The sequence below is a fragment of the Mya arenaria genome, chromosome 6 (genome assembly GCF_026914265.1).
Source record: "Mya arenaria isolate MELC-2E11 chromosome 6, ASM2691426v1".
Taxonomy (NCBI): domain Eukaryota; kingdom Metazoa; phylum Mollusca; class Bivalvia; order Myida; family Myidae; genus Mya; species Mya arenaria.
This window is the reverse complement of record NC_069127.1, coordinates 15,316,116-15,342,989: the sequence shown is the minus strand read 5'-3', so window position 1 is coordinate 15,342,989 and position 26,874 is coordinate 15,316,116. Positions and strand designations below refer to the sequence as shown.

The following is a 26,874-nucleotide window of genomic DNA, read 5'->3' as shown; positions in this document are numbered from 1 at the left end:
AAGTAAGACAAATGCTGCAAACAAGGTAAAATGAGAAAAAAAACATAAATAAAATCTCAATACATGTATTCTTCACTCCTCAATTCATCAGTAATTACTTTTATAGCAATGTACTTTATTTCAGGCACATGAAGCAATAGATAGATCTGTGGTCAGGCTGGGTGCCAGAAACCAGAGCGTCTATAATGTTTTATGTTTGCAGTGTTAGATAGGTCTCTCCTGATTGATTCCTGGCTTCAATGCCCCATTCCTTAAGCAAAAACTTCCTTGAAATATTAAATTGGTACATATTCTCCATACATCATCGTTCTGGGCTTGATAAGATACACAGTTTTCACTATCAGACAGCCTGGGAATCTTAAAAGCAAATGTTTTAGTTAAAGGCTATGAAGTTATTAACTTTTTCTATTAATATAATAGCAAAAGATGATTGGGAGGCTTGTTTTATATTTCACACAATCATAAAAATGGCAAAAAAACATACGTTCTGACAGGTTCCATCATAAAAAAATAAAATAATCAGAGATATAATTTCAAATAGCTGTTTGATTACCTAACTGTAGATTCTGCAGAACATCAGTGCTATATTTCCTCCCCTTAGTCTTCAAATAGTAGCACTGGATATTTCCCTTTGGTAAAACTGGTCTAGGTGTTATACAATGTGCAGATGCACATTGACTTATCAAAGGTATAGTAAACGCAATGTTGGGACATGCACTGGATATTCTCCCTTTGGTAAAACTGGTCTAGGTGTTATACAATGTGCAGATGCACATTGACTTATCAAAGGTATAGTAAACGCAATGTTGGGACAGGCACTGGATATTCTCCCTTTGGTAAAACTGGTCTAGGTGTTATACAATGTGCAGATGCACATTGACTTATCAAAGGTATAGTAAACGCAATGTTGGGACAGGCACTGGATATTCTCCCTTTGGTAAAACTGGTCTAGGTGTTATACAATGTGCAGATGCACATTGACTTATCAAAGGTATACAGTGAAACTGCGTTCCCTCTAACAAGCGGTCGCTCGAGAACCGGCGTTCCCTCGAGGTCGGAGCTTGGTCCCGAACTTTTTTCCTTCTATTTTCATATAAAATATACCCACGCTGCCTCGAAACCTAACTAGAACTGTAAGCCATAGGCTAACGAATACCCCCCACCCCTCCATGTCTAGGTTGTTTGCCCTGGAGTTAGGCCGGACAAAGCTAATTTTGCCTACAAGGGGAGATAACTCCAGTCAGGGTCATGTGACCTGTACCAAATTCACAGAGGCGAAAGTTTACAACATGGCCATTAATTTCTGAAAGTTTGATAAAGATTTGTTGAATAATAACAAAGATGAATCCCGGACAGGGCTTATTTTGCCTACTTTAACACATCAAGGGGAGATAACTCCAGTCAGGGTCATGTGACCTGTACCAAATTCACAGAGGCGAAAGTTTACAACATGGCCATTAATTTCTGAAAGTTTGATAAAGATTTGTTGAATAATAACAAAGATGAATCCCGGACAGGGCTTATTTTGCCTACTTTAACACATCAAGGGGAGATAACTCTGGTCAGGGTCATGTGACCCGTACCAATTTCACAGAGGCGCAAGTTTACATCATGGCCATTAATATCTGAAAGTTTGAAAAAGATTTGTTCAATAACGACAAAGATGAATCCCGGACAAAAAAAACCGGACGGACAGACAGACAGACAGACGGACAGACGGACAACCCGATTCCAGTATACCCCCCCCAAACTTTGTTTTGGGGGATATAATTATGTCGAGCAGTCGAGCAATATCCTTGGTCCCAAGTACACAAATCGTGCACAAAACCTTATGGCTCCCTCGAGGTAATAATTTCACACCTTTTCCCGAACGTGTGTTCCAAAATAAACAAACAATTGCCTTGTGTTAAAATTTTTGCAAGTTGTAAAAATTGCAATGACAGTTAAAAGGCAATTTGATAAGGTGTTAAAAACCGTTTATCACTGTTAACGCATGACCGATAATAGTTGATATGGGCATTTGAGATGATAATTATGACAAGTTAATGACGAGAAGTTAATTGTAAGAAATTTAAATGAGTAATAAAAATATGATTAAAACACTACCATATCGATCCAACATCGGAATCTCTGAAAAGAATTCCTTCTTGTCACTTTGTTTTGCAATATGGCAAATGAGAAAGAACTTACAAATTGTCGAACACCTGAGCAATCTAGTGAAGGACCCATGACTGGGGGGATAGCTAGATCGGGTTCCTTACTTTCAAAATGTCACACCCAAATGAAAGAAATTATTGTCAAACACCTGAGAAATCTAATGAAGGACCCATTACTTATACCAAGACACCAACACGCCCACTCACGTCCTTTACAGGAAAGAATCGGTGTCTTAGTAAACAGTCTGTTTGACGACTTCAAACTTAAAATACACTGAAAGATATTTCATATTAAACTGGAAAATTGAAAATCGGGTCGCTCGAAACATCGGTTCCCTCGAGGTTTTGCCTCGGTCCCTGGCGACCTCGAGCGATCACAGTTTTACTGTAGTAAACGCAATGTTGGGACAGGCACTGGATATTCTCCCTTTGGTAAAACTGGTCTAGGTGTTATACAATGTGCAGATGCACATTGACTTATCAAAGGTATAGTAAACGCAATGTTGGGACAGGCTAACATGTTGTCAAACTCAGACCTATGATACACTAGAATTTCACATTTTTTTATGTGTGGCCTGTTCGGAGGGTCCATCAAAGTGAAACCAATTACAATACCAATTTATTCTTCAAGGAGCAAAACTTTGCAATTTTTATACCCAAACAATAAGTAAGCCAACAACAATAGGGGCATGACTCCGGTGTATCTTGAGTGGTTTATCTCACGATCAAACTTTGGTCAAAACACAATACCAACACTGTCATGTAATTTCATCACTGAGACATCATGAAGACAACATTTTTGAATGAAGCATAATTAAGTCACACTACACTTTTCATCCAGTTCATTAAATAAAAATTAATCTTATAAAACATGCAGAGTAGCTAGTGCTTCTTTGAAACACATGTTATACAATGGTTACAAACTACTTGTAAGCATAACAGAGCTACATCTTAGGGCTACCTAGCTACAGTTCCCAAGCCGGCTACCTGTTAGGGTTACCAAGCTACCTGTTAGGATTACCAAGCTACCTGTTAGGGTTACTAAGCTACCAGTTATGGTTACCAAGCTACCTGTTATGTTATCATGCTACATGTTAGAGCTACCATACTAACTGTTAGGGTTTCCAAGCTACATCATACCTGGGGTTTCTAAGGAGCCTGCGGAAGAAGTAAGTCCATGTGATGTAGTCCATGGCATCCTGCTTGGAGCCAATTGTCCCTGCCACGATCTCTGCATTCAAGTGGTCCGCTAACACCTCCAACAAACTACAACCAGAAAAACGTGTAAAGTGAGTGCCCATGGTATTACAAAGTCATTGTACAACAACTGCATGAGTATCCATGTGCTTTGGATTGGATGTCTGGCATTCTTTGGAATTTGATGGTAATAGTTGGATGAGCATTGCATAACTCATTTAAACAATTCTGTTAAACACACATTGTTATATTGCAGTGTCATTTTCACCAACTTTTCCACCTTATTAAGTTATACCTTATTGGTGGTCATAAGGAAAGGCTTAGCTTATAGGTAGTCACAGAGACAGGTCTTCTAGCTTGTAAACCATTAAGAGAGAGAACTCAACATAAATACCTGAATTACAAATACTGTGTTGTCCTTCTTCAAACAACTCCAGCTCAGGTAAAATACTGTTCATTGCCTAAACTTAGATAGTGAGTGAAAAGAGTTGTTATTATTATAGAGTTTTAATAATTTACAAAAAGGGCAAATCTATATACCCCCATAGGTGGGGACAGAAATATCATGCAAGAAGACATATTGATAATAAAATTCCCAGAGCATCACCAGTGTCTACGTACTTGGACTCGACGGGAAAGGGCTCATAGAGGAACTTCTTGTAGAAGTGTTTCTTGATGTCGTGCACAAGAATGACAGCCTTGCCCTGGTCGTCAAACTGGGGCCTTCCTGCACGACCCATCATCTGCAGCACGTCTGTTGGAAAACAATGCTGGGTTTAATGGGGGTTCTAGATACATTATATATTCATACAGTCGAAACCTGTTTGCTCGATTTCCCTGGGACCTGCCAAAATTATTTGAGCCTCGCAAATATTATACCAAGCGGGAATGCTTACAAACAGTAAAACAAAATCGGTCCTAAACATCCAGTTCGAGCCAACGAGGAAATCGAGCCAAGCGATATCGAGCCAATGTTTCAACTGTATATATATAAATTGTCAAAAAGCAATATGTATAGCTAACCATATACATTTTTTATTTTGACATCTTTTCCTACACTGTAACTACTTGAATTTGGAATTTCTAACTGGCAAAAGTTGTTCATAGTGTGAGGTAAAAATAGATTTCCATCAAATGACTGTCCTATTTTTATTCCAAGCTTATATATTTACTCCATGACAGAGTTGGCTGTAGAACAAATTTGTGGAGAACTTATTATAAATGTTAAAATAATAACAATGCACAAACTAATGCGGGCCTTATTAAAGCAAGATCTACAAACCTGTAATGGGGAAGTCAACATATCTGCGTGTCTTGCCATCGTAGTACTCGGTTCCCTTCACAACAACTAGATGGGCAGGGAAGTTCACCCCCCAGGCAAGCGTACTCGTGGCTATCAACACCTTGACATGCACAAGGGAGGTAATTTTTCATGAATATCAATTTTCCATATCACATTTACTCCCCTTGAAGTCATACATAGTGCCACTTCACAACGATATTAAAAACCTTAAAAAAGGCTTTACCAATAAATTGATATTAACAATGTATTAAGAATCTAGATAATTGTTAGTTTCAGAGTAAGACTATCATAAATTTATTTCACAGTGCATTTATTTTTGATGATCATGAGGTCAAATATATTGTATTCTTACACTGAAATAATTTTTATTTTTATTTCATGCTTGTAATTCATTAAAAAGAGCACCATGCAGTGCACACCAAATGCTCATATTTTTGGTTGAAAAGGACCATAACAATAATAAAATTCATGTTGTGAGTCATGGGCCTTTCTTTGGCTGTGCATATTTATCTTGGCAACATTTTGTACAAAGTTTCATTTGAACATTTTTATATTTTTATTTTTTTTCATTTATGGCTTATTTTAAATGACATCATACACAAATTCCTTCCCAGCACTTTGAGTGTTTACCACATTTCTTAAAAGCCAAATGTCAGAAGCAGTGAAACCATATTTGATACACTTACTGTTTCAACTTGTTATAATCCACCAAAATCATGTAATAAAATGAAATTGAATAAATAGTTTGTAAAATCTGATGTGATAACAAATTACCTGAATTTTGGTGTTGACAAAGAGCTCCTCTGTGATTTTCCTGTCTCGCTCTATGAGACCAGCATGGTGGATGCCAATACCGAAGGCAAGAATCAGCTTAAGGTTTGTGTCCTTGACCCCGGATATGATATTCTCCATCTGTAATGATAGACACACACTGAGAAACTTGCATACATGGTGTTACATGTGGCAGGATTGGGGAAGGGTGTTTAACTCTGGAGTTCTTCGTGAAGACATATCATTCACTTGAAAATAAGGAGATCAACTTGCACTACCAAATCAGCTGCAGAATTACTAAGAAGTCAACGCACTGTTTTTGGCATTTGCAGTTGTAATCTATCATTCAAAAGTGGCACACCAAAATATCTCAGATTTCAGTTCAGTGTTGATAATGTGGTACACCTGTAAGCCCTTTGATGGCAGTCAACACCCAGAGCCTTTATAATACACACTTAACTTTTTTAAAAGAGGCCATCCTCTGCACTGGCTCGCTTATTTGACATATGATAATGAAGTAATAAACTAGAAATGTTGTTTTGAAGCATGGCATCAGAAAAACTGATTTCTCCCCTTAACAGGAACATATTTGAAGAAAGGTTATCTAAAAGTGAAAACTGTCACCTATCAATCATCTAAGTTTAAATAAATTCCATTGGGCAGTTTCCAAGTTGAGCTTTGAAATGTACAAGGGGAGATAACTTTGCAAGGAAGTGCCCTCAAGTAAAATTTCTGTGCTTTCCACAACTGAACATTGTTATCTATCAATATTTAAAGTTTCATTCTTTCAGTAGTTACACTTCAGACAAACTCTGTTTGAAGATAATCAAAGTACAAGGGGAGATAACATTGCAGGAAAGTGCCAAAGAGCTACCATTCATGTGGTGAGAACAATACACGATAACATTTGTCAATTTTCAAGCTATACTTTGTTTATTAGTTTAAGAAAATTCAAAGAACAAGGGGAGATAACTGATAAGTTTCAATATGTACCTTTAAATAGTTTTCAAAAATTGGACTAAAAGGATCCAAGGGAGATAGCTTGCAATAAAGTGCCCAAGAGTTATGATTCTTTCAATTCTTTTATAGACGTTCAAAGTTTCAATAAATTCTATAAAGATAGTAATTCAGTAATGTCATGCACAAAATTTTGCAATAAAATCTAGGGGAGATAACTTTGAAACAAAGTAACCCTGAGTTATAATCATTAAATCCAACAATACAAGATGTACAACTTCACATCACCATCTATCAATGTTCGAAGTTGCTTTCAATTCCTTCAAGTTAAGCTTCAGACTTGTGCATGTAGTGTAGGGTGTCTTATTGTCGGTCTTTTTTCCAATTCTGTGCCTTGAAAAATGCCTCGTCTTTAAACTAATGAAATTTGTTTTAATAAAAAGCATAACATTGGTGCCATTTGTTTATAGCACACATGCTCAGGCTGCTTTCGTCATACATACATGTATAAAGCCATACCCTATTGTATAATTTAAGTTACACACAGACCCTGTTGATAATAAAGAGAAACATTTTTCATTCTTGCATTGATATATTGAAGCCACATGAAGCCATTTTATTCATAAACCCCAGGGGGTGCATCCCGCTATGCTGTAATGGATACTGATCACTGATTGGCTAGTTAAGGGCTCTCTATTCTACCATTCTATCTACCATTTAGATGATGGGTAATTGTGACAAGCCTAGTTCATATTTCATGTTTATGACTCTATATATGACCAATATTTGAATATAGGGATTTTAAAAAGTTTGCTAAATGGGGAAAAGCAGGGCACTAAAGTGCAGGGTTCTCCAAAAGACACACTCCCAAGTGCTTCTAATAGGAAATTTAAGGTAATTATAGCAAGAAGAATAATGACAAAAACAGTATGTTGCTCTTCATCAAAGGGAAGTCATAATAATAAGAACAAGAAATCAATAGATGCAAAACATCAAAGAGCACCATGAAATAGTTTATAGCCCAGTCTGATTCAAATGGAATATTAGGTAAGAATCAGAAATAAATGAATTTGGTTGATGGAAAAAGGTACCATATACCATCTGGTGCATGCAGAAATCTTACATGTATTAAAGAGTCTGCTCCAGTTCAAGTTTAGAAAATATCAAACAATCCGATAAAGGCATTCGAAACTGACCATCATGGACACAAATAGTACTTATTTTAACTTGATTATTTTTTATTTTTTTATAGCCACCCTTATAAGAAGGGCCCCCTACTTTCAGGTTAAAATCAGTACCCAATTCCCTTGTCTTATAAGTGGGAATGAATGTAATGCCAAAATTTCACGCTGTATTCAATATCAGATCATTTCCTATCAAATGTATACTACATACATAGACACCTAGACATGATTAACATTCTGACTAAATTTGGTAATGAACGGACAAAGGCTTCCAAAGTAATTGATCGCACAAGACCAATATAAGGTAATTTTTACAATGAAAGGGCAATAGATATTTGCATTTTTGAAGTATCCTGCCTATAAATATTTATCAAATGTATGTTTTGAGTTATGGCTGGGACTAAAATTATCTATATTTTTAACAGTTTTAACAAAAATGTTTAAATGCAATCTTTTTTGTTTTTTGTTTATGTGAGATGTGAGATTATCAAGGTATGATGAGATAGAAGTGACTACAATTCACAGTCAAATCAAGACATTAGAAGACGCGTAGAAGCAGAGTGAGATATATACAAGAGATCTGCTGCATTTACAGCATTTTCCTAGTACTATACCTTTTTAATGGTGAGTGTTAGGCAAGGGTCTATGGTACCATGTTGAAATATCTTTCAGTTTGACTTGGCCAGGGTTTGAACCCCCAACCTTCTGCTTCTTAAGGGAATGCTCTACCAGTGAGCTATAGGGGCTCTTTTAAAAATCCTTGAAACCCAGGAGTTTCCTCCAATTGAAAGTGGTCGAATGTCAAAATTCCCTGGAATTCTGAACAAAATTTTCAAAATCCCCTGGAATGGTCACCAGAAATATGGCATGTTTGAACACATTATAGATCAAATAAATCTTTGACATGTTTGGAGTACAATACTTGAGGACAATTGTGAAGCATGCTGCAACTCAGGGAAACATTTATGTGTTCTACAAGGCACTAACAGACTGTCAATTCCCTTGCTTGTAAGATAGCAACACGAAACCAGGTATATAAATGGACATTTATTGAAATGCCATAACAAATATATAACAGTTTCTTTTTAATATGGCAGAAAAAAAGCCAAAAGGGAGATTAGCAAAATGAATTTTAGGAAATGGCTTTAAATCTAGAATGGTAACGTTCACTTCCAAAAAATTTTGCACACCAAAGTTTTGAATATCATGGACAAAATGTGCCAAACCTAAAGTGATTTTGTGCGATATGTATAGCTATGTCGATTTCAAAGCTACTTTGTTGATGCCTGCCCAAGCAAAGCGAATTTGCATTTTAAGAAAAAGAACTTTTATATTTGATGTAGTTGCATGAACATTTTGCACAAAATTGCCTTTGGTTTTGCTCATTTCGGTTCACAACAAATTCATGCGAAGTTTTATGAAAGGAAACAGTGCTTTTCCAGATTTAATGTCATTTTCTAATTTCAGATAATACAGTGTTCCTATTTCATTACTTCAAAACTGTACCTAATTAATATGGGCTAAAAATTGAAAAAAAAGGTTCACATCTCCTTGGCTTCAACATTTTTAATATTGCCTGTTTAACTATTATATATAAGATTTCTAGACAACACATAAATTGATGATAACATAGTTCAGGTTTTTTTTATTATACTTAAGTTTCACTGGGAGAACATTTTATGGAATAGGAATTTGTATTTCCATGGTGATACATGAATCTTACACAAGATCAATGAAACTCCTCACCAACAATCAAATTTATTCTTCCTAATTACAAAATCTGCCAGCCACTAATGTTTGACCTATTGGAATCCTGATTAGATGCCATCCAGATTATATCAAGCTGGTATTAAAGTTTTAGAATTGTTCATTGGGTTTGTTAGTGTATACTAAACAAGGGCCAGTAACATCCTTGCCTTTCATAGTAAAAATTTTAATTTTCTATTCATTTTATCACTACATGTAGGTCTAAAAAATAGAGAGTTTTTGTACTGACTGGGGATTAAACCCAGGACCTCCAGTTCTGCAAGACTTGGATTTGACCAGTGGCCAGTTGTTAATCAAACAATCAGTTAAATAATAATAGGATCATATTTGGTAAATAAGGAATAGCACTTAGTGCAAATATATGATAGATTAAATAACAAACTTCGCCATTGAAACATTCACCTCAACAAGTTCACTGTGCTGCAAAATCAGCACAAACGCTCGGTGTCCAGCTCGATGTCAAGGTATAATAGTCCTAATTCAGTGAATAATCAATGCTTATTCTTAACATGCTTTTTTATTTTTAACTGCATTTTAGCCAAGTGACATGTTAAAGTCTGTTTTTTTCTGGTGTATACGTTTTCTGTCTAAGTCTGTTTTCTCTGGTGTATACATTTTCTAGATTCTCTAGACACTTCAACAAAAATATGATTACGAATGCTTACAAAACAGACAATAATTTTTCTGGCAACTGTTCAGATGAGCTGAATGAATGCTGACAATGTTTACGTCAGTAATAACGCATAATTGCTCACTAAGTCTGTCTTGTTCTTATTTACATTTTACAATTTTCAGAGTAAATCTCAAACCAAAAAAGAACAAAAATTGACAAAGTAATATGAACCTACACTAGAAGGCTTCATGTACAGTAAAACTGCGATCACTCGAGGGCCGGGGACCAAGCAAACACTTCGAGGAAACCGATGTTTCGAACGACCCAAATATCAATTTTTCAATCTGTTATGAAATATCTTTCAGTGTATTTTAAGTTTGTGGTCGTCAAACCGACTTGCATTGTGGAAATCGCTCATATGTTCAAAGGCTGTCGTATACTAAATGTTAAATGTAAAAGAAATATCAATAAATGAATAAATAGAAATATTTATTTTTACAAACTTGCCATATTGCAAAGCAAAGTGACAAGAAGGAATTTTTATCAGTGATTCCGATCAATATGGTAGTGTTTATTCATATTTGTAGTCAGTACTCATTTACATTGCTCACAATTAACTTCTCATCATTATCTTCATAAACACTCTTAACAACTACTATTGGTCATGCGTTACCAGTGATAAATGGTTTTTCACACCTTATCTAATGGCCTTTCAACTGTCATTGCAATTTTCACAAATTGCGAAAACTTTAACACCTAGCAATTGTTTGTTTATTTTGGACAAGCGTTCGGGAAAAGTGTGAAATTATGACCTCGAGGAAGCCATAAGATTTTGTGCATGATTTGTGTACTTGGGACCGACTATATTGCTCGACTCCTCGACATAATTAGGTTTCGATGCAGGTTTATTTTATATGAAAATAGAAGGAAATATGTTCAGGACCAAGCCTCGACCTCGAGGGACCAACGGTTCTCGAACGACCGCTTGTTCGAACAACCGCAGTTTTACTGTATTTGCAAGCTTGTGCCTTCACAGGATATACAAAAAGAGTGTCGTGGAGTGAACAAAAAGAGCATTGTGGAGTGAACAACAATAGCGCTGCAGAGTGAACAACAAGAGTCTCTTGTTGCGAACAAAAAAAACATCGCGGAGTCAAGCAGAGTGCCGTGGAGTGAATCACAAAAGTGCAGTGAAGTGAACCACGAGAGCGCTGCGGAGAGAAACAAGACGGCCATGGAGTGAACAACAAGAGTGCTGCTGAGTGAACCAGAGCACCGTGGAGTGAGCCACAAGTGTGCAGTGAAGTGAACCACTATAGCGCAGCAGAGAGAAAAACAAGACCGCTGTGAAGTGAACAACAAGAGTGCCATGGAGTAAACAACCAGACGGCTGCCGAGTGAACAACAAGAGTGCCTTGGAGTGAACAACATGAGTGCTATGGAGTGAACAATAAAGGCGCCATGGAGTGAACAACAAGCACCATGGAGTGAACAACAAGAGTGCCATGGAGTGAACAACAAGAGCGCCCCAGAGTGAACAACAAGCACCATGGAGTGAACAACAAGAGTGCCATGGAGTGAACAACAAGAGCACCATGGAGTGAACAACAAGCACCATGGAGTGAACAACAAGAGTGCCCCAGAGTGAACAACAAGCACCATGGAGTGAACAACAAGAGCGCCATGAAGTGAACAACAAGAGCGCCCCAGAGTGAACAACAAGCACCATGGAGTGAACAACAAGAGCACCATGGAGTGAACAACAAGAGCGCCATGGAGTGAACAACAAGAGCTACGGAGTGAACAACAAGAGCACCATGGAGTGAACAACAAGAGCGCCACAGAGTGAACAACAAGCGCCCCAGAATGAACAACAAGCACCATGGAGCGAACAACAAGAGTGCCATGGAGTGAACAACAAGAGCACCATGGAGTGAACAACAAGCACCATGGAGTGAACAACAAGAGTGCCCCAGAGTGAACAACAAGCACCATGGAGTGAACAACAAGAGCGCCATGGAGTGAACAACAAGAGCGCCCCAGAGTGAACAACAAGAGCACTGTTGAGTGAACAACAAGAGCGCCCCAGAGTGAACAACAAAAGCACTGTTGAGTGAACAACAAGAGCACCATAGAGTGAACAACAAGAGCGCCATGGAGTGAACAACAAGAGCACCGTCGAGTGAATGACAAGATCGCCACAGAGTGAACAACAAGAGCACCACAGAGTGAACAACAAGAGAGCCCTAAAGTGAAGAACAAGAGCGCCCCAGAGTGAACAACAAGAGTGCCATGGAGTGAACAACAAGAATGCCATAGAGTGAATGACAAGACCGCCATGGAGTGAACAACAAGAGTGCCATAGAGTGAATGACAAGACCGCCACGGAGTGAACAACAAGAGCGCCACAGAGTGAACAACAAGAGAGCCCTAAAGTGAAGAACAATAGCACCCCAGAGTGACCAACAAGAGTGCCATAGAGTGAACAACAAGAGCGCCATGGAGTGAACAACAAGATCGCCATGGAGTGAACAACAAGAGCGCCATGAAGTGAAAAACAAGAACGCCATCGAGTGAACAACAAAAAGGCCATGAAGTGAACAACAAGAGTGCCATGGAGTGAACAACAAGAGCGCCATGGAGTGAGCAACAAAAGCGCAATGGAGTGAACAACAAGTGCCATCGAGTGAACAACAAGAAGGCCATGAAGTGAACAACAAGAGTGCCGTGGAGTGAACAACAAGAGCGCCATGGAGTGAACAACAAGAGCGCCATGGAGTGAACAACAAGAGCGCCAAGGAGTGAACATCAAGAGCGCAGTTGAGTGAACAACAAGAAGGCCATGAAGTGAACAACAAGAGCGCCAAGGAGTGAACAACAAGAGCGCCGTGGAGTGAACAACAAGAGCACTGTCGAGTGAACAACAAGCGCAATGGAATGAACAACAAGAGCGTCAAGGAGTGAACAACAAGTGCTATGGGGTGAACAACAAGAGTGCCATGGAGTGAACAACAAGAGTGTCATAGAGTGAACAACAAGAGCGCCATGGAGTGAACAATAAGAGCGCCACAGAGTGAACAACAAGAGCATCACAGAGTGAACAATTAAGGCCCGGTGGAGTGAACAACAAGAGCATAGTGAGAGTGCCATGAAGTGAACAACAAGAGCGCCATTGAGTGAACAACAAGAAGGCCATGAAGTGAACAACAAGAGCGCCTTGGAATGAACAAGATTGCCATGGAGTGAACAACAAGAGCGCCACAGACAGAATAACAAGAGCGCCATAGAGTGAACAATGAAAACCCCATGGAGTGAACAACAAAAGCATAGTGAGAGTGCCATGAAGTGAACAACAAGAGCGCCATCGAGTGAACAACAAGAAGGCCATGGAGTGAACAATTAAGGCCCTGTGGAGTGAACAATAAGAGCACCGTAAGAGTGCCATGAAGTGAACAAGAAGAGCGCCATTGAGTGAACAACAAGAAGGCCATGAAGTGAACAACAAGAGTGCGGTGGAGTGAACAACAAGAGCGCCATGAGAGTGCCATGAAGTGAACAACAAGAGCGCCATCGAGGGAACAACAAGAAGGCCATGGAGTTAACAACACGAGCGCCACAGAGTGAACAACAAGAGCGCCCAAGAGTAAACAATAAGAGATCCCCAAAGTGAATAACAAGAGCGCCCCAGAGTGTACAACAACAGCGCCACAGTGTGAACAATAAGAGCGCCACAGAGTGAACAAAAAGATCCCCACCGAGTGAATGACAAGAGCAACACAGAGTGAACAACAAGAGCGCCACGGAGTGAACAACAATAGCGCCATGGAGTGAACAACAAGAGTGCCATGGAGTGAACAACAAGAGCACCGTCGAGTGAATGACAAGGTCGCCACAGACTGAACAACAAGAGCACCACAGAGTGAACAACAACAGCGCCACAGAGTGAACAACAAGAGAGCCCTAAAGTGAAGAACAAGAGCGCCCCAGAGTGAACAACAAGAGTGCCATGGAGTGAACAACAAGAGCGCCGTCGAGTGAATGACAAGATTGCCACGGAGTGAACAACAAGAGTGCCACAGAGTGAATGACAAGACCGCCACGGAGTGAACAACCAGAGCGCCACAGAGTGAACAACAAGAGAGCCCTAAAGTGAAGAACAATAGCACCGCAGAGTGACCAACAAGAGTGCCATAGAGTGAACAACAAGAGCGCCATGGAGTGAACAACAAGAGCGCTGTAGAGTGAATGACAAGATCGCCACAGACTGAACAACAAGAGCACCACAGAGTGAACAACAAGAGCACCACAGAGTGGGTGCCAATGCTTCTCTGTGATTGATTTTTACAAGTTGAACATAAGGGGGGTAGTTCAATGGGCCTTGCTATATAATATGTATGTGTATTATTTCTGACAAGATGTATATCAGGTTTCATTTGAATATCTTTAAGTGTTTTTTGTTAATTATTGCCAAGGTTAACAACTTTCATTGCTGACACCTACTGTGCTTAACGCCGACAATGACTGAATTATCACAAAACTTTTCATTCCATCTGTTTAATGGATACATTTTATTTTTCAATTTGTTTAATGGAATATATATCAATTATGTTAAAGACAGTTGTAACATGTGCATATGGATAATAATCAAGGAACATCCATATATTGCTCATCTTCCAGTAAGCTGCTGGTTAACCGCCGTATTTGACAGCCACACAGACGTTTAAATGACGGGGGCTACCAAAACCACTAGGACTGGATGACTGCTTCTGGGAGTAAACTGTCTCACTTCTTTCATCAAACAGACATAATGAGACATACTATTCTCAATGGGAGAACATTATTTTCTACTATCTCATATTTGCTTTAAATTATCTTCTCTATTAAACAGTTCCAGTGTTTCCATGGTAACATAGGCAAGAAAGAACAAAAAGTCATTGATCTCCATATATGGAATCTACCAACAAAGTATCAAGTCAAACAAGATGATCAGTTGCTTTATTTGTTTGTAATAGAACACAGTGACCACAGAGGTAACAATTTTGGTAAATAGCCTTGAGCAAATAAACATTTGAGGAAATCCTTGGAGAATAAAGCAATTTGCTATACATCAAGACAAACGACAATATAGATTTCAGACAAAAACTTGAACTCAGTTAGTTAAGGAATCCCAAAGAATTTGAATTGGTAAAGCCTAGGTCTGTTTAACTCTACTCCAGATCTTATGCAATGATTTTTAGTGGGTTGCTTTCAAAAGATATTGACCTGCTTTGTCAAGATTTTTCAGCTGTCCATCAAAACTGAAAAATAGCCTTGATATTGTAATCTGCAATGTAATTCAAAAACATTGGCTGTGTCTCTAAAAGCCAGACACAATACACACATGTATATAGCAAGGCCCATAACTCTGGGTAGAATAATTGTTGAGTACTGACCCTTGTTGGACAGAAAAAAATATTGAGGGCGGTCATATCAATTACTCTTAGTCATGACATTGATAATTAATAATAAACACAGTACAACACAGTACATCACTTTTTATAAACACAATGTCATTACGTTCATGTAGCACCTTAATACAGTGAAATTCATTCAAACATACAAAATGACATCTAACAGAGAAATATTGCGCCTTACCACTTCTCACAAAGAATTGGTCAGGAGATAAAATTAAACAAGTATGATTGTCTGCACAGAAGCAAACAATAAATATTATGACAACTAGTTTTCTTAAGATCATGCTGAAAGACTTGCTCAAAATTGAATAACTGAACACAAACCAATGGTTTCAGAGAGGTAAGACTTCAGAGAAAATATCTTTGAAAGTTTTTGTTACATGCGCACGGAGCTGCGGCGCATACTTGTCCATGGCTTCGTCCTGGACGAAGGAGCTGCACTTCATGCCGTAGTTGGGCACACATGAGCGGTAATGGTGAAGGTATGCCTCACTTGTGTTCACACCAACAACTCTGTACCTGTCTTTGACTGGTTTGCTTACATGGTGTATGCCAACTTCAAATATTTTCTGGGCGTCCACAAACACTTTTGTACGAACTTTGCTGTAAACAACTGACTTTCCTGTGTTAATCAAGGTGATCAACTGTGCCTTTCCAGGTTTGCTCTGGGTTGGCTTTGAGAATTTGCTGTCATAAAAAGCACTGTCAAGACTGAGCCCGGCAATATTCGGGTCACGGAAGTGTTGTTCCAGCACCTTGGTGACCAGGAACTGGCCGTTATGTGGAACCATGAATTCGTCAATATCCATCACAGCAACATAACGGGAAACTGACATTGCTCGATACAAACAATCATTATGAGCACTTAATTGGCCGTTGTACCATATCTTTGCCTTTGTTACAACTTCCGGTAAAACAAAGTCTAGAATTGAAACAACATTTTTCTGCAAATAGTAATCAAGAACTTTTATGGTATCAGAATCATCTAAATGCCCAGTGTAAAATACAAAATGTTGAAATCCTAGCAGAAGATTGAGTTCAATAAACTCAATAAGTTTAATAGATCCTATTGTCCCAAACAGTGGTGGAATACAAACACTGAAATTGAACTTGAAGTCTGGCTCTGATTTAACGCTTCCTACAGTACCAATGGCTGAGGATTTGGCAGACTGTTTAAACAAGTCTCGACTGAACTCAGTATGTATGCTTTTGAGTTTTATAGGTCCAGTTTTGAAGTTGGACTCTTTTTTGCTTCTCAATATCTTCCCCCCAGTGTCTATGACAGTCGGTCTGTTGGACGGCGTGAGACTGGAGACGTGTAGTGTCTGCATGGTGGTCTGTGGGACTGTGTACATCCGATGTACAGGGGTGATCTCCATGGAGACATTCACGTGACAGGGAGGTATGGGTTGCTGGGGGATGGGGCAGGAAAGAATAAAGCCCCCAAACATCTTGCCGTGGTTCTCACACAGCTCATACCACGTCGCCTTTACCCTCATCCATGACCCAGCATCCAGGAAGTGGCAGAAAACCTCCAGATGACGGTTGTTCTTGTTGAGGCTTATTAATGCCATGATCCTTATGAAGCGGTCTGTGTACCTTTCATCCAAGTAAGCTGAATACACAAAACTGCTTGGTTCTAGCTGCAGGAACTTCCTGTCCGGGTACAAAGATGACAGGAAGCATGAATCTCCTCTCCCCTCAGGACTTGTCCCAATATTTGAACTTTGATCTCTAGCCCTGTCATCTCTACTTACTTTGTCATGAGTAGGAACTGCATTATTTATTTCACTAAAATTTATGCTTCCTCTGCCATTTTCAGAATAGGTCGTAAAAACCATGTTTGCTTTTTCATTGCCGCTAGTTTGCAACATTTTACGCTTCATGTCACTCAGTTTCTGCACACCTGAATCTTCCACAGTCTTGAAAATGTGTCCCTGACCATGATTGGTGGGGAATTTAGTGGTGTGTGACCTACATTGGGCGGGGGATTCGCAAGACGTGGCTAGGTCCAGTTGCAGGTTTCCATGGAAAACATAAAGCATGGAGAAATAGGCAGCCGCCAGCAGCAGGACATAGAAACGGAAATTGACATGAGACAAAACCTTCATGACTTTGGCCTTGTTCTGAAACAGCAAAGCAAGCATTTAGTTTCATTTGCCATTATATTATAAAAAGAAGTAATATAAAGCATTTAAGAAATGTGTTAGATTCTGCTTAAGATATAAAGAATATCTCTACGTCAATTGATTTAATTTTTTTTAAATAATCAGTTTTACAGTGCATTAAGACAGATATTTTCAATTTGCATTTTAAGGTAGATAACATAATCTGTAATACCAGGTTTGGAAACCTAGCTGTTGCCATAATGAACGTATTTGAGTAATTTTATCATTAATGTGCACATTGATCTAGCCAAGGACTTATCACTGTTTAAACCTGTCAAAGTGTTTTTTTTAATGCTTAAAACAATAAAAAATTAAATTGTAATCTCAAGATTGTATCCTCAATCTGACAACAGCTGCTTACATACACTATGTTTGCTTATATGATGATATAGAAAAATATACCGGTACTTTAATAAATGTCAATTTTCTGAAAAACAAAACAAATAAAACAACCCTAATTTAAAGACTAGAGAATGATTAACAATTTTTCAATGCACTACTAAAACAGTTTTACATCTAATTACATTTGGCCTGGAGTCCATGCCCCCAAGAAAATGTTTCAACATGACAAAGAATCATTTTTACTGTTAAACATAAAAAACGCTCATACATTCTCACCCTTATTGCTAACATAGTTTCCCTCTTTTCCTATCAAATCATTATCACAGAATTATCGCTTTAATGACGCAAAAGAATCATTTTCAGTATTAAGTAGTCTAATTTTCGTTTTGTTGACCCATCAAACTATTAAATTGGAACAACAAACATATAAAAGTGCTTTGGCCTTTTCTTTTTTATTGTTTGTTTAAAGAACCGCCATGATTGAATATATTCATAGGAGGAGGAAATAAAATAAAAATAAAAATTCAAAATCTGTTCATAATCTTTACATATTTAGTTTTATATAAACACTTTAGTTTCATTTGAATTATCACAATTGGATGACTTATAGACAAATAGGTATAGAAACAATGAAACGTTTTTTTGAGCGGCGGGTTTGTTAAACGAACAATTAAAAACCAGCGGCCTTTCAAATAAACAGTTGAAACATTTAACCAGGAAATATTAAATAAATATGCACTTTAAGAAAACAATTCTAATCCAATTTAAATTTTTTGCTTTAGGAAGAATAAAAATAAAATTGTAATATTTCCATGTAAATAATAATAAAATTAATAATAACTAATAATAATAATAATAATAATAATAATAATAACAACAATAAAAATAATAATATAAAATAATAACAAAAAATAATAATAATGTTACTATTTAGTATAACAGTAATAATTATTATTTATAATCTAAATTCTATATATATATATTTAAATGTCCATTCATATTTAAAATTCTACTGTTTTGTTTTTATCTTATTGTTTTACTTTTGTTTTAAAACAAAGCAGTGTACAGTCCAAAAAAAGCAAACCAATTACCAATTCGATGAAAAATATTAAGAACTATTTCAAAAGTATTTTCCTATACAAGGTAAAGTATAACAAATGATTCAAATATACAATGACCTTCATTTTTAACACTTAAAAATAGTTCCACTTACAGTTGTTCTCATTTCAATCAAATATTGTCATCATGTCTTTTAATTTTGTTCATATAAGTTTCTCTCTTTATATGTTTCTGTTACAGATGAACAATTATCCATATATAGATGCTTTATATTTCCCCATGTATACAATCTATGAAAGATTTTAAAGCAGAATTTAAATCACTAAAGATTGCAACTTAATTCAACTTAACTGAATGTTATCTCAGTTCAATAAACAGAGGTGATATCTTTTCTATAAAAAATATTTCAGTGCAAAAGTGTTCCGAATAAAGAAACAAACATCACAAAGTGAAAAACAATTAATTAATATCGTATGAGGAGTTAATTCTTCAAATCATTGAAATAGCATTTATAAAGACTCCAGCATTAATGGTGTGACATCTTTTGCCAATTTCAAACGAAAACAAGATCATAACTGATTTAAAAAAAAACATCATTTAGAGAGAAGATACAATTAAAGTATAATGACACTAATCTACAAATCTACAAACAACAGCATATCCTTACAGTGACATAGGACTCCAGGTTTCATCTTAAGCCAGTCACACTGAACACTGAGCCGTTTGCCTATATCTGTACACCGCACACAGATACCATGATGCTATTGGAGATCCCCGGCCTGCCGCTGTGTCAGGCCACAAGCCATTATGGAGAAATAATGCAACTACTCACTTGTTAGCTAGTGTCCCCGTCGTAGAGCCGAAATTCCACGGACATTGTCAACTTCCCTCTGTGAACTTTTGGACAAATCCGTGGAGAGTAACTTTGCCATCTTGTATTGATTCCAGCGCTTATTAACAATGCTTTTATGGCTATCATTTGCTGGTTACAAATTGTACAAAAAAGAAGAAACAAGAAAAATTTGATGCATGTAGATAAACAAAAAAATGGTTATTATTTCAATGATAACATGTTGGATATACATATGTCCTAAGGACATTATGGTTGATAATATTGTTAAAATAGTTTGAGCCCAGAATTATAGATATTCTGGTTTTCCCAAGCTAATACTCCGCCACCAACAAAATTATACCAAAATTATACACACCTTACTTCGGAAACAATAGAGTCAATGGTCTAATACATGAATTTCAATAGCACAAAATTCACCTTTTAATTGTAACGGCATGTTATGTGAATTCCGGGCTTTATATATTGTATTTGTTTTAGTGAACACATTTTACTCTTATGAGTAAATAGAACGGGGATAAAAAATACTATACATTATGTGGGAATTATCTGGAATTCATTCTTTCAAATGACATTTTCAAAACAAACAATTAAGCTCAATGTTAATTTTTCTCACTTTTTTGCTGCTCGCCAAGGGAGATTACTGTGTAAGAGTTTTAGAAACATACAGGATATGGTAATAGTACCGTATAACCTTCATCTATTTAGGGGGAAGTTGGTATTTAAAATCAAAATTTTCAAAAAAATGATAATCAGGGCTACTATAATTTAAGGTCTCATTATCAATATTAGTGTAAATTTTTATAGAACTCATAGAACATCACATTTTATCGTGCAACATGGAAAATATCGAAATCATTGTTCTGCAATATATGAACTGGTCCCTTAGTTGGAACAATGCCTTGAGTAATATCAAATATAGTCGGCGCCCTTCTTGGTGCAGACTAATAAACATTTAATATTCTTTTATTTTTTCTATTAATAAAATGCATAAACGTTCCTCCAATCAAAAGAAACAAAATCTCATCACATAGAGACACTGAACGGAACGGGTGGCGCCATAACAAACAAATAAATAGATGATTTGACTAATTTCAAAATTAATGTTACAAAAGTTTTGCTGTGGTATACAGGTGGGTGAACAGAGACCACCAAAAGCCCTTGTATGGTCAAAATGATATCATTTGTTGAAGTGATATGGCATAACAGAAATATGAATATCTAACAACTACTGGTAGCAATAATTAGAAGTCTTGGTATAAAATATGAATCAAACTTAGACCTCAGTTGCTTGCCATATTAACTGATTGCCCATCATGAAATATTGGTATAATTGTATGTATTGTTATATGTATTATGTGCCCTGGAAAAATGTTCGCATGGTGACGGTGACTGTTTGATTGAATGTTTGTTTCTAAACAATGTTGTTATGTATAAATGTTCCAAATATTCAGACTTCACCATATTTTACATTAATAGTATAAACCAATGAATAACATATTGCCATAGAATAGATCAAGAGTGAAGCAGAGGGAACACTTAACAATCTTCTGTTTTTGCCATTTGAACAAGGGGCATAATACTCGACAGTAGTTAAAGCCAGAGCTTAAGGTCATGTTCTACATTTGCGTAATACCTCTGGCAACTATATAACAAGTTTCATTTGAATATCCTAACATTTTTTAAATTATCGCCATTCCTGAAAAACAGACAAGCTAAAAATGGGGGTTTGTGAGTGGAATGGTTGATACTTGATGAAAGGATTTATAGTATAGGAGTATTTTTCCTAATATGTGCACAGAGGGCATGTAATTGACACATTAGCATTAATTGTATAATAAAGCGAAAATGTGCTGTTTATGATATTAGCATTATGTAATTATCGTTCTACTAAAGGGTAGCATGTTATATAAATAACAAAAGCAGATATGCTGCTAACAATATGGCGACCAATACAATGTTAAAGAGAAATCCTTTAAATTTTAATAGATTTAAATGGAAGCTTACAAATTGAGATGTTATCTGTTTATTCTGTTCTGTATGCATGGTAGAATTTTAAACACTGCAGATATCGTATAAACAATTACAGAACAAAAAAACTGAGCATTGTTACGTAAAATTTGCATTTAGAAAGGATTCCTTTGCTTTGACTACCTGCTGCTTGTTTCATTATAACAAGTGTCAGAACAAATCTGAATTCAAACTTAAAACACAAGAATCCATGAAAGACAGAGATCAATAGAAGAACACACAATTACTGCTAATGCAAGAGGGATCAACATTATCTGACCTTCTGAGAATTCAGGAGCATGCGTCTGGGCATTTAAGGGAATTACTAGCAGACATCCGCCTCAGCGCCACAGAACACTTCTCAAGGATCAATAATGGCAGAAGGGAGGGAGAAATTTTGGTTGGAGAAAAATGACACAGGCAGCATCGTGCAATCAATATGTTATTAAAGTGCCGTCTTTCTCAATAAAACAGCAGATCATGTTGACATGCTTGGTAAAGCCCAGCTCTCAGCATTATGATGGGTCATCATAAGGTGTTATTTGCTACTGCCATGTGTGAATCTGCCTTGTAAATTACCCCTGTATAACACAGCAGAATTGTCCTCTCTTTCCAGGAGACTGGCCTAATGAGAGACAAAGAATGTGACAGATAATGATGATTTCCACAGATATGTCACAGAGAACATCAATTCTCACCAATGGAATTGTTATGTACTTTAGATTTGGATTCCTAAATATTGACCAGACAGTTCAATAGCTATAAGCAAACAGTTTTCATTGGCATTGGAAATAAACCTCTCATCAATTAAATGTATAGATTAATATTTTATGTGTTGGTCGTATCTTGAATTTATTTAAAACATTTGAGTTACAGAACTATCATGCACTTGAAGGCAGGGAAATATAGGCCTGTCAAAAGAGCCATCATTACACAAAAATCAATTACAGACAATTCAAGGAAATTGATATCAAACTGACTAGAGAGATTGAATAATTTTTTTCGTTAAATAAGTCCATAAACATTGTGAAATAGATATGATAAGAAACAATCAAAAAACATAATTGTTAATTTGGTCAAAGAACCATTCAAGGGCGCAGGATTTTGTGAAGCGGTCTGAATGTTTATTGAATTGATTTGATTTATAGTGCCAATAAACAAACCAGAATAACCAAGTAAGGTAATGCCTTAAATGGTTAAGTTAAGTGGGGAGAACTTTGGTGGATGCTGACACTGCCTTCTTCATCTGCTCAGTGTATGACCAATCCCATAATGCGTCATGTTTCATTCAGAAAAGCACATGAAAAACAAATATTTGAACCAAATTCATGGGTATCCAAATACGTAATCTATTATTTGTTGAAATCATCAGTTCCATTTTTAGTATGCATACATAACACCATCCTCCTCCTTGATCCCTCAGGCTGGCTATTGATCCCAGTCTGCAGTGCCTGTCCACTTGAACTCAGTAACATTAGCAAGGATGATCACATTAGCCTGCACTGGGACCCATAGCCCCCATCAACACTTCTCCTGGATAACACTGTCTGCTGGGTGGTAATGAGGTTTAGATGAATGTTCTCTCTGGGGCTGTCCATAAAGGGAATACATAAAAATCATTACTGCAAATGGAGGCTAGGAAATGGAAAACCTGAGAAAAATACTAAGGAGAAAATTCTTCCTGTCATGTAAAGTCATACATAGCCTTGTTCTGGAAGTACATAAAATGACAGTCCACAGCAGAGTTTCTAAAAGCTTGAAACCTCAATTGGTCCAGGTTTGTGGACCCAAAACCCCTGCCCTCACCCCAATATTTTTTTTATAAAAAGTACCCAACCTCCGCAAAAAACAATTAAACAGGCTGTTTCCAAATTCTGTCACACATTTTTGAGATAAATTCATTGTTTTCAATTTGACATCTCTTTGATGTAATAAAATCAGCGAAGTCAATTAACACAGGAGTTATCACATATATTGCCCTCAAGGATATCCTCTAGTACTTCGGATGTGTGAATGACAAACTCTGTTTGTGTATTTCGATTTCTGTATTTTTTTTGGACTGAAATAGAAAAAAAAGGAACATGAATTTCGGACCAATTTTGAAGTCATTTCCTGTTACTGAAATCAATCTGCATGGCAAGGTCTAAATTGGTTCAGACAGGCAAATTGATGGTTTTAAGAAGCCCTGGTCTGCGATAGATAAAAGAGAAGTCGACAAAGTCTCAAGCTGCTTCAGACTAGCTCTAAAACCTTCTGTTAACAATGAAAAGAGGGGTCAATGAAGGCTCACACTGCCTCAGACTAGCTCTAAAACCTTCTGTTCATAGCAATAGAGAGGAGTCAATGAAGGTTCTCACTGCTTCAGACTAGCTCTAAAACCTTCTGTTCACCGCAATAGAGAGGAGTCAATGAAGGTTCTCACTGCTTCAGACTAGCTCTAAAACCTTCTGTTCATAGCAATAGAGAGGAGTCAATGAAGGTTCTCACTGCTTCAGACTAGCTCTAAAACCTTCTGTTCACCGCAATAGAGAGGAGTCAATGAAGGCTCACACTGCCTCAGACTAGCTCTAAAACCTTCTGTTCACCGCAATAGAGAGGAGTCAATGAAGGCTCTCACTGCTTCAGACTAGCTCTAAAACCTTCTATTCACAGCAATAGAGAGGAGTCAATGAAGGTTCTCACTGCTTCAGACTAGTTCTAAAACCTTCTGTTCATAGCAATAGAGAGGAGTCAATGAAGGCTCACACTGCCTCAGACTAGCTCTAAAACCTTCTGTTCATAGCAATAGAGAGGAGTCAATGAAGGCTCACACTGCCTCAGACTAGCTCTAAAACCTTCTGTTCATAGCAATAGAGAGGAGTCAATGAAGGCTCACACTGCCTCAGACTAGCTCTAAAACCTTCTGTTCACCGCAATAGAGAGGAGTCAATGAAGGTTCTCACTGCTTCAGACTAGCTCTAAAACCTTCTGTTCACAGCAATAGAGAGGAGTCAATGAAGGCTCACACTGCCTCAGACTAGCTCTAAAACCTTCTGTTCATAGCAATAGAGAGGAGTCAATGAAGGTTCTCACTGCTTCAGACTAGCTCTAAAACCTTCTATTCACAGCAATAGAGAGGAGTCAATGAAGGCTCTTGCTGCCTCAGACAGGCTCTAAAACCTTCTGTTCACAGCAATAGAGAGGAGTCAATGAAGGTTCTCACTGCTTCAGACTAGCTCTAAAACCTTCTATTCACAGCAATAGAGAGGAGTCAATGAAGGCTCACACTGCCTCAGACAAGCTCTAAAACCTTCTGTTCATAGCAATAGAGAGGAGTCAATGAAGGTTCTCACTGCTTCAGACTAGCTCTAAAACCTTCTATTCACAGCAATAGAGAGGAGTCAAAGGAGGCTCAAGAAGGCTCTTGCTGCCTCCTACAAGCTCTAAAACCTTCTATTCACAGCAATAGAAAAGAGTCAACGAAGGCTCTTGCTGCCTCAGACAAGCTCTAAAACCTTCTATTCACAGCAATAGAAAAGAGTCAACGAAGGCTCTTGCTGCCTCAGACAGGCTCTAAAACCTTCTATTCACAGCAATAGAAAAGAGTCAACGAAGGCTCTTGCTGCCTCAGACAAGCTCTAAAACCTTCTATTCACAGCAATAGAAAAGAGTCAACGAAGGCTCATGCCTCTTCAGACAAGCTCTTAAAACTTCTATTAACAATAAATTGGATTTATTGTACATATAAGTCTACAACTAGATGTTCTTGTATCCAAGAATAGCAGAAAATTAATGTGGGATTAAGATATGTGCTCAATTTGCAATAAATTTCCAGTCTCTAGGCAACACCTAATCTAATAGACCTCTTTCAGCCACTGTGAGGTTCTGTGAAAATTAATTTCCAGACATACTGAAAATTGTATTTATGTGACAAGCCCTGTAACACAAGGTGTGAGGTCTGGCGTTGGGACTTGACAATGATTTGTCTCTTTCAGAGAAAATTAAATGAACTATTCCTCAAGAAAACTGAAGGTCGGTGATGCAGAGAAAAACTGCCAACACCTATTTCAGGATGGCTAAATAACAAATATTGTCACATTTGTCAATATCTTAAAAGTACACTTCATAATTCTTAAGTCAAAATTTCTAGCAAATTTTAAAAGAAACAATGTTCTCGCTTGTTAAAAATTACATCATAACTGTTTTTAATTCATAAAGAACAAATCTATACCTAATCATAAAAATCAGGGTTCAAATGTACTTGAGATCAGTTGAGACATTCTGTACCAGACATTCCATTAAACTGTCACATAAGGTCATCACTCATTACCCATAGTACTGTTCTGGGAAATATAAGGACCTTACATCAAGATAATGCTTGTGAAACATGGCCCGAACGCCATCAGTCTCTCCCTTGCTACCAAAAATAAAAACACCATTATCTCAAAAAGAAAAGCATAAAGCTTTTAATACTTAATGGCTATAAATGGATATTACCGTAGGCTTTCTGCGGTCACATATGACAATAATATAAGATGATAATAAAAGATCTCTAGGACTATTTCTTGAAAAAAAAGAGAAGTCACTCAAATGGGGAAATTACCATCTTATGGATGGAGAAATTAAACTAAGAAGACGTAAAAGCCATAAATACTGGTTATAGATGGAGAACTATTTCTCCATATATATATATATATATATATTTATTTGATAGCAAACACTACAGGAATTTCCTGATTGGAGGCATGATATTTGCCCAGCAGCGGTAAAAGGCAGCAGGGTTAACTACCAGACATCACGGGAAACCCACTTCCCCTGGGAACACACGGCTTGTCAGCCCAAATATGGAAATAGCTCTTTCCTGCTGTCAGACCAGAATAATTACGTGTTATAGCTATAATGGAAATTGTTTGGATTTAGTTTCTCCTGAACATGAAAGGAAAGGCATAAATAACTCAATCTTCTGCAATACAATCATTTGTTATTGGTGATTTAAATATATTGAACAAGTATTTATTACTACCGTAACATGGTATGGAAACATTCTCTTGCAAATAAATTCATA

At 37.2% G+C, this 26,874-nt stretch overlaps 2 protein-coding genes across 3 annotated transcripts in view; both read right to left on the bottom strand.

Annotated features, from left to right (window-relative positions):
* The window catches only part of LOC128237288 (activating signal cointegrator 1 complex subunit 3-like), a 136,218-nt gene that overhangs the window by 46,608 nt on the left and 62,736 nt on the right, over positions 1-26,874 (bottom strand). The window contains 4 exon segments of the mRNA XM_052952667.1: positions 3,297-3,422; positions 3,975-4,107; positions 4,636-4,756; positions 5,431-5,568. Coding sequence (XP_052808627.1) covers positions 3,297-3,422; positions 3,975-4,107; positions 4,636-4,756; positions 5,431-5,568 — 518 coding nt within the window.
* LOC128237289 (beta-1,4-galactosyltransferase galt-1-like) lies at positions 14,928-19,766 on the bottom strand. 2 transcript variants are annotated; one of them, XM_052952669.1, is made up of 2 exons: positions 19,638-19,766; positions 14,928-17,527 (listed from the first exon to the last, which is right to left on the bottom strand). In XM_052952669.1, exon 2 carries the CDS (start codon positions 17,510-17,512, stop codon positions 15,734-15,736), a length of 1,779 nt encoding a protein of 592 aa, XP_052808629.1. In that variant the 5' UTR covers positions 17,513-17,527; positions 19,638-19,766; the 3' UTR covers positions 14,928-15,733. The 2 variants fall into 2 exon arrangements, with proteins under 2 accessions (XP_052808629.1, XP_052808628.1); XM_052952668.1 differs by lacking the exon at positions 19,638-19,766 and adding an exon at positions 19,125-19,182.